The 13,302-nt window shown below is 48.3% G+C and overlaps 1 protein-coding gene across 2 annotated transcripts in view; it reads left to right on the forward strand.

The window, feature by feature from the left end:
• The window catches only part of CCDC15 (coiled-coil domain containing 15), a 56,675-nt gene that overhangs the window by 38,875 nt on the left and 4,498 nt on the right, over nt 1-13,302 (forward strand). For both annotated transcript variants that reach the window (XM_063943758.1, XM_063943757.1), the window contains one exon: nt 12,149-12,252. In XM_063943758.1, coding sequence (XP_063799828.1) covers nt 12,149-12,252 — 104 coding nt within the window. The remainder of the gene's footprint in view (nt 1-12,148; nt 12,253-13,302) is intronic.

Consider the following 13,302-nt stretch of genomic DNA (forward strand, 5'->3'; position numbering starts at 1 on the left):
CCCCTTTTGTGCCTCCAGTGGCACTGTGGGATCTCAACGTAGTTCTGGGATTCCTCAAATCACATTGGTTTAAACCGCTCAAATCTGTGGATTTGAAATATCTCACATGGAAAGTGACCATGATGTTGGCCCTGGCCTCGGCCAGGCGAGTGTCAGAATTGGCGGCTTTGTCTCACAAAAGCCCATATCTGATTGTCCATTCGGACAGGGCAGAGCTGCGGACTCGTCCCCAGTTTCTCCCTAAGGTGGTGTCAGCGTTTCACCTGAACCAGCTTATTGTGGTACCTGCGGCTACTAGGGACTTGGAGGACTCCAAGTTGCTAGATGTTGTCAGGGCCCTGAAAATATAGGTTTACAGGACGGCTGGAGTCAGGAAAACTGACTTGCTGTTATCCTGTATGCACCCAACAAACTGGGTGCTCTTGCTTCTAAGCAGACGATTGCTAGTTGGATGTGTAGTACAATTCAGCTTGCACATTCTGTGGCAGGCCTGCCACAGCCAAAATATGTAAATGCCCATTCCACAAGGAAGGTGGGCTCATCTTGGGCGGCTGCCCGAGGGGTCTCGGCTTTACAACTTTGCCGAGCTGCTACTTGGTCAGGGGCACACCCTGGCTGAGGAGGACCTGGAGTTCTCTCACTCGGTGCTGCAGAGTCATCCGCACTCTCCCGCCCGTTTGGGAGCTTTGGTATAATCCCCATGGTCCTGACGGAGTCCCCAGCATCCACTTAGGACGTCAGAGAAAATAAGAATTTACTTACCGATAATTCTATTTCTCGTAGTCCGTAGTGGATGCTGGGCGCCCATCCCAAGTGCGGATTGTCTGCAATACTTGTACATAGTTATTGTTACAAAAATCGGGTTATTATTGTTGTGAGCCATCTTTTCAGAGGCTCCGCTGTTATCATGCTGTTAACTGGGTTCAGATCACAGGTTGTACAGTGTGATTGGTGTGGCTGGTATGAGTCTTACCCGGGATTCAAAATCCTTCCTTATTGTGTACGCTCGTCCGGGCACAGTATCCTGGCTGGGGCTTGGAGGGGGGTCATGGGGGGAGGAGCCAGTGCACACCACCTGATCCTAAGGCTTTTACTTTTGTGCCCTGTCTCCTGCGGAGCTGCTGTTCCCCATGGTCCTGACTGAGTCCCCAGCATCCACTACGGACTACGAGAAATAGAATTATCGGTAAGTAAATTCTTATTTTTTCAAATCCGTAATGATTGGCTGGTGCGTTATCACCTTGCGCTTATCACTGCTTTATCACTACTTTATCCCTTCTCTAGGCTTAATACATTTGCCCCATTATTCCATATGTAATGAGATTTACTCATTTTGACCTAGCAGAACACCTGATGCAAAGTGTCTGCAACAAGGGGTGTGTATATATCCACCCTATAGACTCTGTAAGGGTTATGGAGTGAACCCCAAGACATTTCTGCTAAGTTAGGTTCCCAGTAAGGAACACAACACTGGTTTTCCTGTAATACCTCCTGCGTGCGCATGACTCTGCAGTCTGTCCCCTCACACCTCCATCCACATCTAAGGCGATTGATAAATTGTAGCCCAATCAGAGCACACGTTCCGTTCTCCACCCCACTCTTCCATTAATCTCGGTTGCTGGCGTTTTAATATGTGCCCCACGTGTTAGTCACCCTGAGTTCTCCTAGTGATAAAGGCCATAAAAATCTATAAAAGGGATGTAATTATCCAGGGAGTGTTTTATCATAATCACAATTAGTACCAATGATTTCCTGGCATTCAGCAGATCTTCCTTCAGGTTAGAGAAGCTGGAGAGCTTCAAAAACTTTCCCCAAGATTTTTGTGCTACCCTAAGTCTGCCAAAGGCTTGGGTTAGCCTTAGATTGCCAGCTCACGTGGCCAGAACTCATTTCTCTATGAAGATAGATGGTTACATTGAGTCTGCTTGTTTATACAACCCATATTTACACCAAACAGCTTAAGTCATGCCAGAAATGGCTCATCTACGTTCTCTCTCCCCACTTTCTAGTGCTACCTACATACAGTCCCATTTCAGATGCTTATAGTTCTCAGACTAAGGCCTCTTTCACACTAGCCGGCACGGCAAACTCAGGTAAGGTCCATCCCTTGTTCCACAGGAACACTATTGCTCTAATAGAACTGTCATTTTTGTACTGATTCTATACGGTTGCACACTGGGTGAGCTTTATATAGCTGTATATACCCTATACACCGCATTTACACGCTGAGGGGCTTGTCTGGAGCGCAACAGATTTTATACCTAAAATCATGTGTAAACTTGCCCATAAAAAGGGGATGAATGCCGGCAGGGGGCCGAGGGCTCTTCCCACTCTTGGGTGTCCGTGGCACCCACAGAGTGGGAATATAACCCGTGGAGAGCGCAGCAAGCCCACAAGGGCACCGTTGCGCTTGCCCCCCTGTCTGCATTCTGGTGGTCTGGATCCTGGCGTCGGTATGCTGACCGTTGGGATCCCGACCGCCGGTCACCTGTACCCAATGCATAAGAGAGGTGGCTATCATACCCCAGTATGTGCCAGCAGAGGTGACACTGTGTTAGCAGTAAGTGCTAATATTGCAGTACACTACTAAACGTATCACTGGGAGTGTTTCAGAAGCAATCGGACAATCGTCATCCTCCTTGTCTGTTCATATTTAATAGCGGACGTCTGGCACCCTCATGTTGTGTGTGTGTGTGTGTGTGTGTGTGTGTGTGTGTGTGTGTGTGTGTGTGTATATCCACCCTATAGACTCTGTAAGGGTTATGGAGTGAACCCCAAGACATTTCTGCTAAGTTAGGTTCCCAGTAAGGAACACAACACTGGTTTTCCTGTAATAACTCCTGCGTGCGCAAGACTCTGCAGACTGTCCCCCACACCTCCACAATGCGATTGATAAATTGTAGCCCAATCAGAGCACACGTTCTCCACCCCTCTCTTCCATTAATCTCGATTGCATTTTAATATGTGCCACACGTGTTAGTCACCCTGACTCCCCAAAATCAATACGTGGTTGTTGTTTTCTTTCTTTCTTTCTTTCTTTCTTTCTTTCTTTCTTTCTTTCTTTCTTTCTTTCTTTCTTTCTTTCTTTCTTTCTTTCTTTCTTTCTTTCTTTCTTTCTTTCTTTCTTTCTTTCTTTTAGTTTGGTTTTTGTGGTCAGCATCTCCTATATAATAGCCCAGATCTGTGACTGTGTGTATAACGCTGGGCGTGGCTAGGAGCTCTCATTGGGTTAGCAGCAGGTCTATCACACCCAGTCCACAGCTGATTGGCAAGAAACGCCCTCCCACACAGGTTACATCCAATAGGAGGCTCTGCCCTTTGCCTGCTGTGTTTTCACAGAGCAGGATTAGCAATGGGACTGATGGAGCTGCAGCTCCAGGCCCACACCCCAAAATAGTCCCACTGCATCTGCAGCAACACACCCTCCAACACTTTACACATAAAAATCTGTACAAATTTGAAAAGGGGGCGTGGTCACGGGTAAAGCAGCATGGCCACGCCCCTTTTCCTATACTTCCAGTGGAAGTTTGGAGAGTCAAAAGTCGGTACAGACCATAAAAAAAAGGTCCTGTAACTGCCAAAAAGGTGCAGCTGGAGGGTATGCCACTGCATCTGCAGCAAGTCTCTGCGCTGTAGATAGAGGAAAATAAAAATCCTTTTACTGCAGCGTCCAATGTCCTGCTGCCAGTCCGCCTGCCCCCTCCCGCATCAACAATCCCCACTCCCTAGCCGTGGCGCAGGTGGAACAAAAGCTGCTGCGGCCACCGGCATAGATGTGTATGAAAGCGGCGCAATGGAAGGTTTTTATAGCCCTCCCTGCGCCGCATACTCTCCCAGAGCCTCCTCTGTGCATGATGTCACAGAAGTGCCTCCCCACCACAGCCACACCCAGATCCCCAGAGGCCCTGACTCCGCAACACAGCACCTGGGCTGCCGGCCTGGAAGCCCCGAGATGGCTAATGTAACGTATAGAGTGGGTGATATCGCGGAGGGTAATGTCTGGATGCTGAATCAATGTAAAAGGTGACCGTACTGTGCAGTGCAGTGGGTGTGCAGTGTCACTGACACTGCACAGCACTCTCACCTTTTACAGTGATTCAGCGAGTCACACAGTTCTGCCAGCCAGTCACTATTGTTAGCGCCGGTGTCCCAACGCGCCACATTACAGGGAAGTAGACGCACTAAATAAACTACAGCTCCCAGCAGCACTTAGCGCCGAAGCATTCAGACACTAAGGGCTGCTGGGAGCTGTAGTTTGAGTATCTTTTTCCCTGTAATGCGGTGCGTTGGGACACCGGCCCTAACAATAGTGACTGCCTGCTGTGCAAGTCTCCGGGAGAGCCACTGCCAAAGGGAGGACAGCAGCTTAGCTGCTTCCAGGAGGAGAAGCATTAGCCACCCCTCCCCCACTCACAGTACCTTCGGGCACTATCTGCGGCACCCCCACACACACCCCTCCACCACCGCAGTGGCTCCGGACGCCCTCCCCCACCCACGGTGATTCATTGTGACCTACGTGCACTGTTCACGCCGTTGCAAGGGGCTTCGACCCCTTAACCATCACACGCCCTTTGTCCGTGCAGTATTTAACCACTCACAAAATAATGATTGGATGTAATACTCCATATAATAAAAATATTGCATGCCGCAAGGGCGCAGAAGGGTTAAGGGGGCATAGCCCCTTATGACGGTGTGAAGAGCGCCCGTAGGTTGCGATGAATCACCCAGTGGTACATATTTGTGCTGACAGTCCCTTCCTGTAATTGCCTGCATTACTCCTCTCTTAGCGGAAGTAGTCAGGGTAAAACCCTACTCAGCCTGTGTATGGACGGAGAGAAGAATTTTTGGTACATGTACAATAGCAATTTACTAGGCCCAAACAATGTGCAACTTACATTTCCACCCAACTCTGCATAAGCCCCAGAACTGTGACAAATGCCTAGGGGAGAATGGCCGCGAGCTGCACACAATTTTATATCTAAATGTGGGATTGCAATGCTAAATTATAGGATATCCGTTGTAACCCACCCTCCTATTTTCTGCACGCGTTGTTGTGTTTTTAGCCCCCAACCAAAGTTGTTTTCCACAAAATTTCACGTTGCTTGTGGTTCTGAGTATGTGTGTTTCTGATGTGCAGATTTGTATATGTAATTACTATGTAAAGATCCCCCTCCTGTGTATTCGGTATATACTAGAAGTCACTGCCCTGGCAGGAGAGTACTGGTGCAATAAATTTGGCATTTGGTGACAGCCACGTATTCACCCTGCAAAGGTTATAACAACGGTTGTGAGCCCTAGAATTACATGGTGTTTTGTGTAAATACAATATAAGATTGTGTAACAGGCTGTGACTGTGCTATAGATAAGTGGCGGGTTTGCTATTAAGTGTTATTTAATTATTATAATTATACAGCTTGAAGAGATATTATATGTTACTCATTATGTCGTGAGGCCATGCTGTTTATAGTTTTGGCATGTTGGTGAGTACCCGGTGTCCTGGCTACGAATTCTATTGCTTTGGCATCATGCCTTACATAAGCACATTACAGAAACTGAGCCCTGTACTTATAATACAGGAACAGGTCTCTGGATCACAGCAAGCATGCTACCAGAATATTAAAATACAACCCCTATACGTTGACACTAGAAGTATTCAATACAAAACAATTATTTCTGCTGCGGGGTACACTGGGCTCCACAAGGATTGGACAATGGGGTGTAGAGTAGGATCTTGATCCGAGGCACCAACAGGCTCAAAGCTTTGACTGTTCCCAGAATGCACAGCGCCGCCTCCTATATCACCCCGCCTCCCAGCACAGGAGCTCAGTTTTGTAAGTTGGTGCTGCAGTAAGCAGGCACTGAACAGAGGTGCTGCTCCAAGCAGCCCTGAGAAAAACTTTTTATGAGGTAAAAAGTGAAGACTTCAAGGGCAGCAGCGGTGGTAAATGTCTTGTGACATTCACATCTGCAGCTCCAGGTCTCCCCAGCGGCGCTGTACACTCCCGAGCCCTGGTTGCCGGGTACCTACAGCGGAGGCTCCGGTTTTCTTCACGTTAGAAACACACGGCTGGGGCTCTCCAGGATTGCGTGGCCGCGCTTCGGGAGCAGCAGATAAGCTGTGAAACGCGTCAGGTGTGAGCCCTCTGATCAACCTACCACAGCCCATCACCTCAGCTTGGACCACCGTGGACCCTACAGACCGCTTTATTGGAACCATATCCACATTTAAAGGACTGGACTCTGTTCATCCACACGCAATACTGGTGAGGACTTTCCATAAATCTTGCATCATTTTGGAACTGTTAATCCTCCAGCGTTGGGACATACTCTCCAGCCCAGGGACTATGCTATAGCCCCAGGATCTATTTGGTTTCAAATATATAGGGTCTCACGGCCAATTTTGGAACAGGCTTATGTGTTGTCAACATTATGATCAGAGGTTATCTTAAGCAATGTATACGCATTTTTAATTGTCTCAATTGACAGATTTTAAGCATAATAAATTTTATCAGTTGTTATGACAATTCATCTCTAAAGCGCAGCCTTTTTGTTGTTATATTGTTTTTGCTATTCTATATAGGTGAAACTGACCTACCCAGGCAGCTGCTATATACACGGTTAATTGGAATCACACTCGCAGCGCCCTTTCCAACCTAGGTTGGCTTGTTCCACATTGATATACGTCAGGGACCCTGGGAAAACCCGGGTAAGAAGTTTGTGCCTCAAAAGAAGATGCTGGCTCGCTATCCCCTCGCGCCAGAGCTGTCTAAGAATTGGGAAACGCCTCCTCCAGTAGACTCACATGTGGCTAGGATGGTGGTTTCCTCAGCTCTACCTGTCACTACCGTCACGTCTCTAAAAGAGCCTACGGATAAACGTGTGGAGGGTTGTCTGAAAGCGATTTACACCCTCACGGGTGTTGCACAAAGGCCCACTATTGCAGCTACATGGGCTGCAGAGGCTATTGAAGCATGGGCCTTGGAGTTAGAAGCTGAAATCTCTTCTGACCATGCTAGACAATGCTTGTCATATATTGTCACAGCTTCTCGCTATATTAAAGAGGCGGCTTCTGATGCCGGTATCCTAGCAGCCAAGGCCTCTACTACGTCAGTCCTGGCTCGCCGGATACTGTGGCTGAGATCCTGGTCTGCGGATCTGGACTCTAGAAAAATCCTGGAGGTACTCCCTTTCAAGGGAGATATTCTGTTTGGGGAGGACTTAAATAAGATTGTGGCTGACTTGGCTACTGCCAAAACTGCCTATCTGCCTAATACCGCTCCTTCTGTGTCGAAGGCTAAAGGTACGTCCTTTCGCCCCTTTCGTCCTTCAGGTAAAGCAAAAGGTCAGGCGTACCATAAGCAGGCCCGCACTTCCAAACCTGTTAAGCCGAAGCCCAAAAGAGCCTGGGCTGCCCGTCAGCCAGCTGCCAAGACCGATAAGCCTGCCGCATGACGGGGCGGGCCTCCCCGTGGGGGATCCCAGGGTGGGGGGCAGGCTTCTAGGGTATACCCAGGAATGGTTGAAGACCACTTCAGATGCCTGGGTACGGGTAGTCGTCACTCGAGGTTACGCCATAGCCTTCAAATACCGCCCCCCTCATCGATTTTGCCAGACAGACGTCCCTTTGGACCAGACAAAGGCAAAAACTCTACACTCGGTGGTACAGACCCTCCTGGATACAGGAGTCGTAGTACAGGTGCCTCTTGCTCAGAGGGGCCGGGGGTACTATTCTCCGCTGTTTCTAGTCCCGAAACCGAATGGGTCCTCCCGGCCCATTCTCAACCTCAAGGCATTGAACAGGTTTGTGAAGGTTTCCAAGTTCCGTATGGAAACCCTTCGCTCTATAGTTCTGGCCTTGGAACCTGGGGACTACATGGTCTCCCTGGACATACAGGATGCTTACCTGCATATTCCTATAGCAGTGTCACATCAACAATACCTGGGGTTCGCTATTGGCAACCTACATTACCAGTTTCGGGCGTTACCTTTTGGTTTAACAACGGCTCCGCGAGTCTTCACCAAAGTTATGGCGGTGATGACGGTGGTACTCCGCCGTCAAGGGGTCAGGATACTGCCGTATCTGGACGACTTGTTAATCCTGGCAAATTCCCCAGATCTTCTCCTGCGTCATCTGGATATGACGGTCCGGTTTCTACAAGCCCACGGGTGGCTCATCAACTGGAAGAAATCCTCCCTGGTACCTGCTCAGAGCATGGTGCACCTGGGAGCGTTGTTGGACACTCACAACCAGAGGTTGTTCTTGTCTCAGGAGAAAGTCCTGAAGATTCAGGACAGGATTCGTTGCTTCCTTTCTCGTCCGCAAGTGTCGATTACATTCGGCAATGCAGGTACTGGGCCTAATGGTATCCGCATTCGACATGGTGGAGTATGCTCAATTCCATTCTCTCCCCCTCCAGAGGCTGATTCTAGCCAAGTGGGACGGCCTGCCTCACCGGATCAGATCTCAAATGATCCTCTTGACTCCGGAGGTCCGTCTGTCGCTACACTGGTGGCTACGGGACCAACAATTGTGCAGGGGTCGTCCCTTCTGGATATCCAACTGGGTCCTGTTGACGACAGATGCCAGTCTAAGAGGTTGGGGTGCGGTGCTGGAGCAACACTCCCTTCAGGGGAATTGCGGGCGGTCTTCAATGCTTTGAACCTGGGCCCAGCATTTAATTCAGAACCGTCCTGTTCAAGTACAGTCGGACAACGCCACCACAGTGGCTTACATAAATCATCAAGGCAGCACTCGAAGCCGTTTGGCAATGAAGGAAGTCTCACGGATTCTACGTTGGGCGGAACGCCATCTACCGGCCATATAGGCAATATTCATTCCGAGAGTCCTGAATTGGGAAGCGGACTTTCTCAGTCGTCAGGACGTGTATGCCGGCGAGTGGGGCCTCCATCCAGAAGTGTTTCAACTCCTCGTGGAAAAGTGGGGCCTTCCAGACGTGGATCTGATGGCGTCTCGACACACTCACAAGGTTCCGGTCTTCGGAGCAAGGACAAGGGATCCTCAAGCAGCATACGTGGATGCGCTGGCGGTGCCGTGGAGGTTTCGGCTGCCGTATGTGTTCCCTCCGGTGTCACTCCTGCCCAGGGTAATTCGGAAGTTCAAGCAAGAAAAAGGAAATCTGCTTCTCATAGCTCCAGCTTGGCCCAGACGGCACTGGTTATCAGACCTGCAGGGCCTATCGTCAGAGCGTCCAATTCTACTTCCACAACGCCCAAACCTCCTCGTTCAGGGTCCTTGTGTCTACCATGACCTAGCCCGGCTATCTTTGACGGCGTGGCTCTTGAAGCTTCCGTCTTGAGGGCTAAGGGGTTTTCTGAAGGGGTCATTAAAACTATGTTGCGGGCCCGGAAACCGGCTTCTGCTCGGATTTATCATAGGGTCTGGCATTCCTACTTTGTTTGGTGCGCATCTAACAATTATGACACTTCCAAGTTTAGTTCAGCCAAACTTTTGGCTTTTCTGCAGCAAGGCCTAGATTTAGGCCTGCGTCTGGCCTCCCTCAAGGTTCATATTATTGCCTTGTCGGTGTGGTTTCAGAGAAAAATTGCGACTTTACCTGATGTTCATACTTTCACTCAGGGTGTGTTGCATATCCAACCTCCCTATGTCCCGCCTGTGGCTCCTTGGGACTTGTCGGTGGTTTTGGAGGCGTTGCAGGAGCCTCCATTTGAACCTCTTGGTTCAGCTGACCGTAAGTGGCTTTCCCTTAAGGTGGTGTTCTTACTGGCTATTGCCTCTGCTAGAAGAGTGTCGGATCTGGGTGCCTTGTCTTGTAGTTCCCCATATCTAATTTTTCACCGTGACAGGGCGGTTCTTAGGACTCATCCCAGATATTTACCTAAGGTGTTTTCTTTGTTCCAGCTTAATCAGGAGATTGTGCTTCCGGCCTTTGTCTCTCCTGATTGGTCTCCCAAAGAGCGGTCTTTGGATGTGGTACAGGCTCTCCGTATCTATGTGAAGAGAACTGCTTCTATTCGAAAATCTGATTCTCTCTTTGTTTTGTTTGGATTTCACAAACGTGGCTGGCCTGCTCACAAGCAGACCCTGGCCAGGTGGATTAGAATGGTGATTGCACCTGCTTATGTGAAGGCTGGTCTGTCAGCTCCTGCTCACATTACGGCTTGTTCTACTCGGTCTGTTGGACCTTCTTGGGTGGTCCAACGTGGTGCGACCCTTGACCAATTGTGCAAGGCGGCTACGTGGTCCTCCGTGAACACGTTCATAAGGTTCTATGCCTTCGATACTACCGCTTCCCAGAATGCTTCCTTTGGACGCCGGGTTCTTGTGCCCGCTACAGTGCGTCCCCTCCCATAAGGAACTGCTTTAGGACATCCCCATTGTCCAATCCTTGTGGAGCCCAGTGTACCTCGCAGAAAGAGTTTTAACAAAGGTAAGTTCTTACCATAAAACTCGTTGTTTTACTGCCATACAATAACCAGAGGTTTATAAATTGACGTTTACCCACATACAAGAGGTGTACAAGATTGCAGGTTGGTATACAAAGAAAACGGCAATCTTTAAAAGACGCATGTGCTAAAGAATCCCAGCTATGAATTTATTGAAAGAATTCATACAGTAACATGAAAGGGATAGTGGTCACCAACTGCACGGCTTGTCAGGGTAAGACATGCATCAAAATGCGTAATGTGTTTCACAGGCACACTGACTGCTTCCTCAGACTTCCCAACATTGTAAGTAACCTTTTTATTACATCCCTTTGGTAATCCTCCTCTTGTATGATCATGCAGATGCTTTTTGATTGGCCTCACTAACGTGGCATCCTTTGAACAGATGGCAAGCCAAATAAATCACGGGCAGTGTGTCTGTGAAACGCGTTATGATTTTTAAAGTGTATTTCACCCTGGCGAGCCGTATATTTGATGACTTCTACCCCCTTCATGCTACTGTATGAATTCTTTTAATGCATTCAAGATAAAGGGGTATATTCAATAAGAGTCGGGTCCATTCCGACAACCCCTATTCAAAGAGCGGCCAAATCCGATTGTCGGATTTGGGCGTTCCCTGTGTCCTGTCCTGCCGCTGCTGTCAGCGCTGTGGGTGCGCTGACAGCAGAGAGAGCTGTCAGCGGCGCCGGTGGTCATGGGGGAGAGGCCTGCGGAGGAAGAAGCGGGATGCGGCGCCGGAGGTGAGGTGATGTCTGCGGCGGCGGGGGGGGGGGGGGGGGGCGGCAGTGCAGGAGACGGAGTGTACGGGAGAGGAGACAGGGGGAGCAGCGGAGGCTCATGGCAGCGACCACCCGGCTCCAGCAAGCGGGACGTCGCTTGCTGGAACCGGGTGGACGCTCTCCCCGCTGCTCCCTCCGTCTTCTGCGCTCAGGTCAATTATCTCAATCCGACTTTTTTTAAAGTCTGATTGAGATTGTTCGAAACGGGGCTAAAACCTGTCGGGTTTGGCCCCGCTTTCGACAATGAAGCCGCTGTGGCTCCCCTGTAAGTGCCCCGTGGCTCCCCTGTAAGTGCCCCGTGCTCCCAGTTTTGGAACCACTGTTTAAGATGTAAAATGAAATCCCAAATAAACCCTAAAGCTACATCCTGGCAATTATTGTACTAAACACTGCTAGGCCGATCATATGTAATTGGTGATGGAAAAGCAATCTATATATTGTACAGTAACAATGTAAACTAACATAATGGGCGGAATGCCAAATGCACTAATGAATAGTAATCAAATAATCAGATAGAACTAGGGAATGACTCAATACAAAACAAATGCATTAGAACACCAGTGTAATATATCGTAGATATTCTTTATTCCTCTTCCTCTAAGTAATAACAAAAGACAGCTGCACGATCTGTAATATTTGTGATAAATATTATCTATTTATTAAATAGAGAGTACTTGGTAATCTGTAATTTTTTTTATTGTCTCGACACATACTTTCTCATTGCCAAAATAAAGTGGGGGGCTATTCGGTCCCACTGGACCTTTCTCAAGTACCCCCTCACTTCCCCTCTTCCTCCTCCAAGTTACAGTATACATTTTCTAGCTATACTTGTCTCTCTCCTTTCCGTGTTTCATAAGATAGTATTGTTGCTGTGTGGTAGTTGGAACACCCCAGTGGTACATTATGTTAGGGATGTCTGACATGTCTAATACTCTGTGTCCTAGAGGCAGAATCAGTACCTCATGTACAGAAGACTGTTTATGGACATTGAGAGAGAACAAGTGAAAGAAACACGAAGACAAAAGGAGCACGAAAGGAAAATATCCAAGTAAGTACAATATAGACACAGATTACCTGTTCCAGAGCAGAGCGCCACCTGCTGGTGGCTAATATTATATTGCCGTGGGGCACATCTGCAGTGATTTACATAGATTGTACGCTTACTGTTTTTCCTTCCACGTGCTGAAATGCTTACTAATAAGGATATGATTTTCTATATGTGTATGTCACATACTTTTACTTCATCTCTCGTAACTTAGAAACGGTTTTTATCATGTCCGAAGTTTTGAAAGCAATTTGCCTTCATCCCGCACTGAGAGTGTTCCTGTTTGTGGCGCTGTAAAGGCTGTTCTTTCCACCGGACAAGAGCCTCAATCTACAAAGACTGAAGAATCTCTCTCAGATCTCTAGAGGGCTCTGGGGAAAATGGTCTTCAGGTTTGAAGCCGTTCAATTTGCTTTTTTACACTCAACAATCTTCCAAATCAAGATTCACAAAGTGAAACCGGTCCATCCATTCTTTGTCCAGCCTTCTTGTAGATCTGTCACCGAAGACACAGCCATTTTTTTTTTTTTTATGGTGGCTGAGGGTCATCCCCCTCAACAGGACTTGGATGGTAGCTATTACTGATGCCATAATTCAACCTTGAAGGGCAATACTGCTTCAGTGCCGCCTACAGAGACTGTGGTCCTGAGAAGAATACAGCTATCCATCATCTTCTCTACAGCTAAGAGTGTATTGAATGCTCTGATCAAAGGACAAGCTCTTTGATGAGGGCAGCCCATACAATTTAATGGCACAGTTACACAGATGAGCATGCATAAACCATAAGGAAGACAATGAAAAGAGATTAAGATTATACATTTTGGCAGTGCTCCTTCCGGGTGTGGAAGACTGGGAATAAGACATATATTTCCCTGCAGATATCGGTTTTTGTACCAAAATGGGGTCAACCGGATATCCATGTAATGGCATCTATGTACCACCACAAAGTGGGATTACAGGGTGGATTGATGTCATTTCTTTCCACTTTTAGCTGTTTTACCTTTTTCCATCCGCTGGTTATGTTTCCCCTGGGTCCTCATAAACATTCAGAGAG

This window comes from Pseudophryne corroboree, chromosome 10 (assembly GCF_028390025.1).
Source record: "Pseudophryne corroboree isolate aPseCor3 chromosome 10, aPseCor3.hap2, whole genome shotgun sequence".
Taxonomy (NCBI): Eukaryota; Metazoa; Chordata; class Amphibia; order Anura; family Myobatrachidae; genus Pseudophryne; species Pseudophryne corroboree.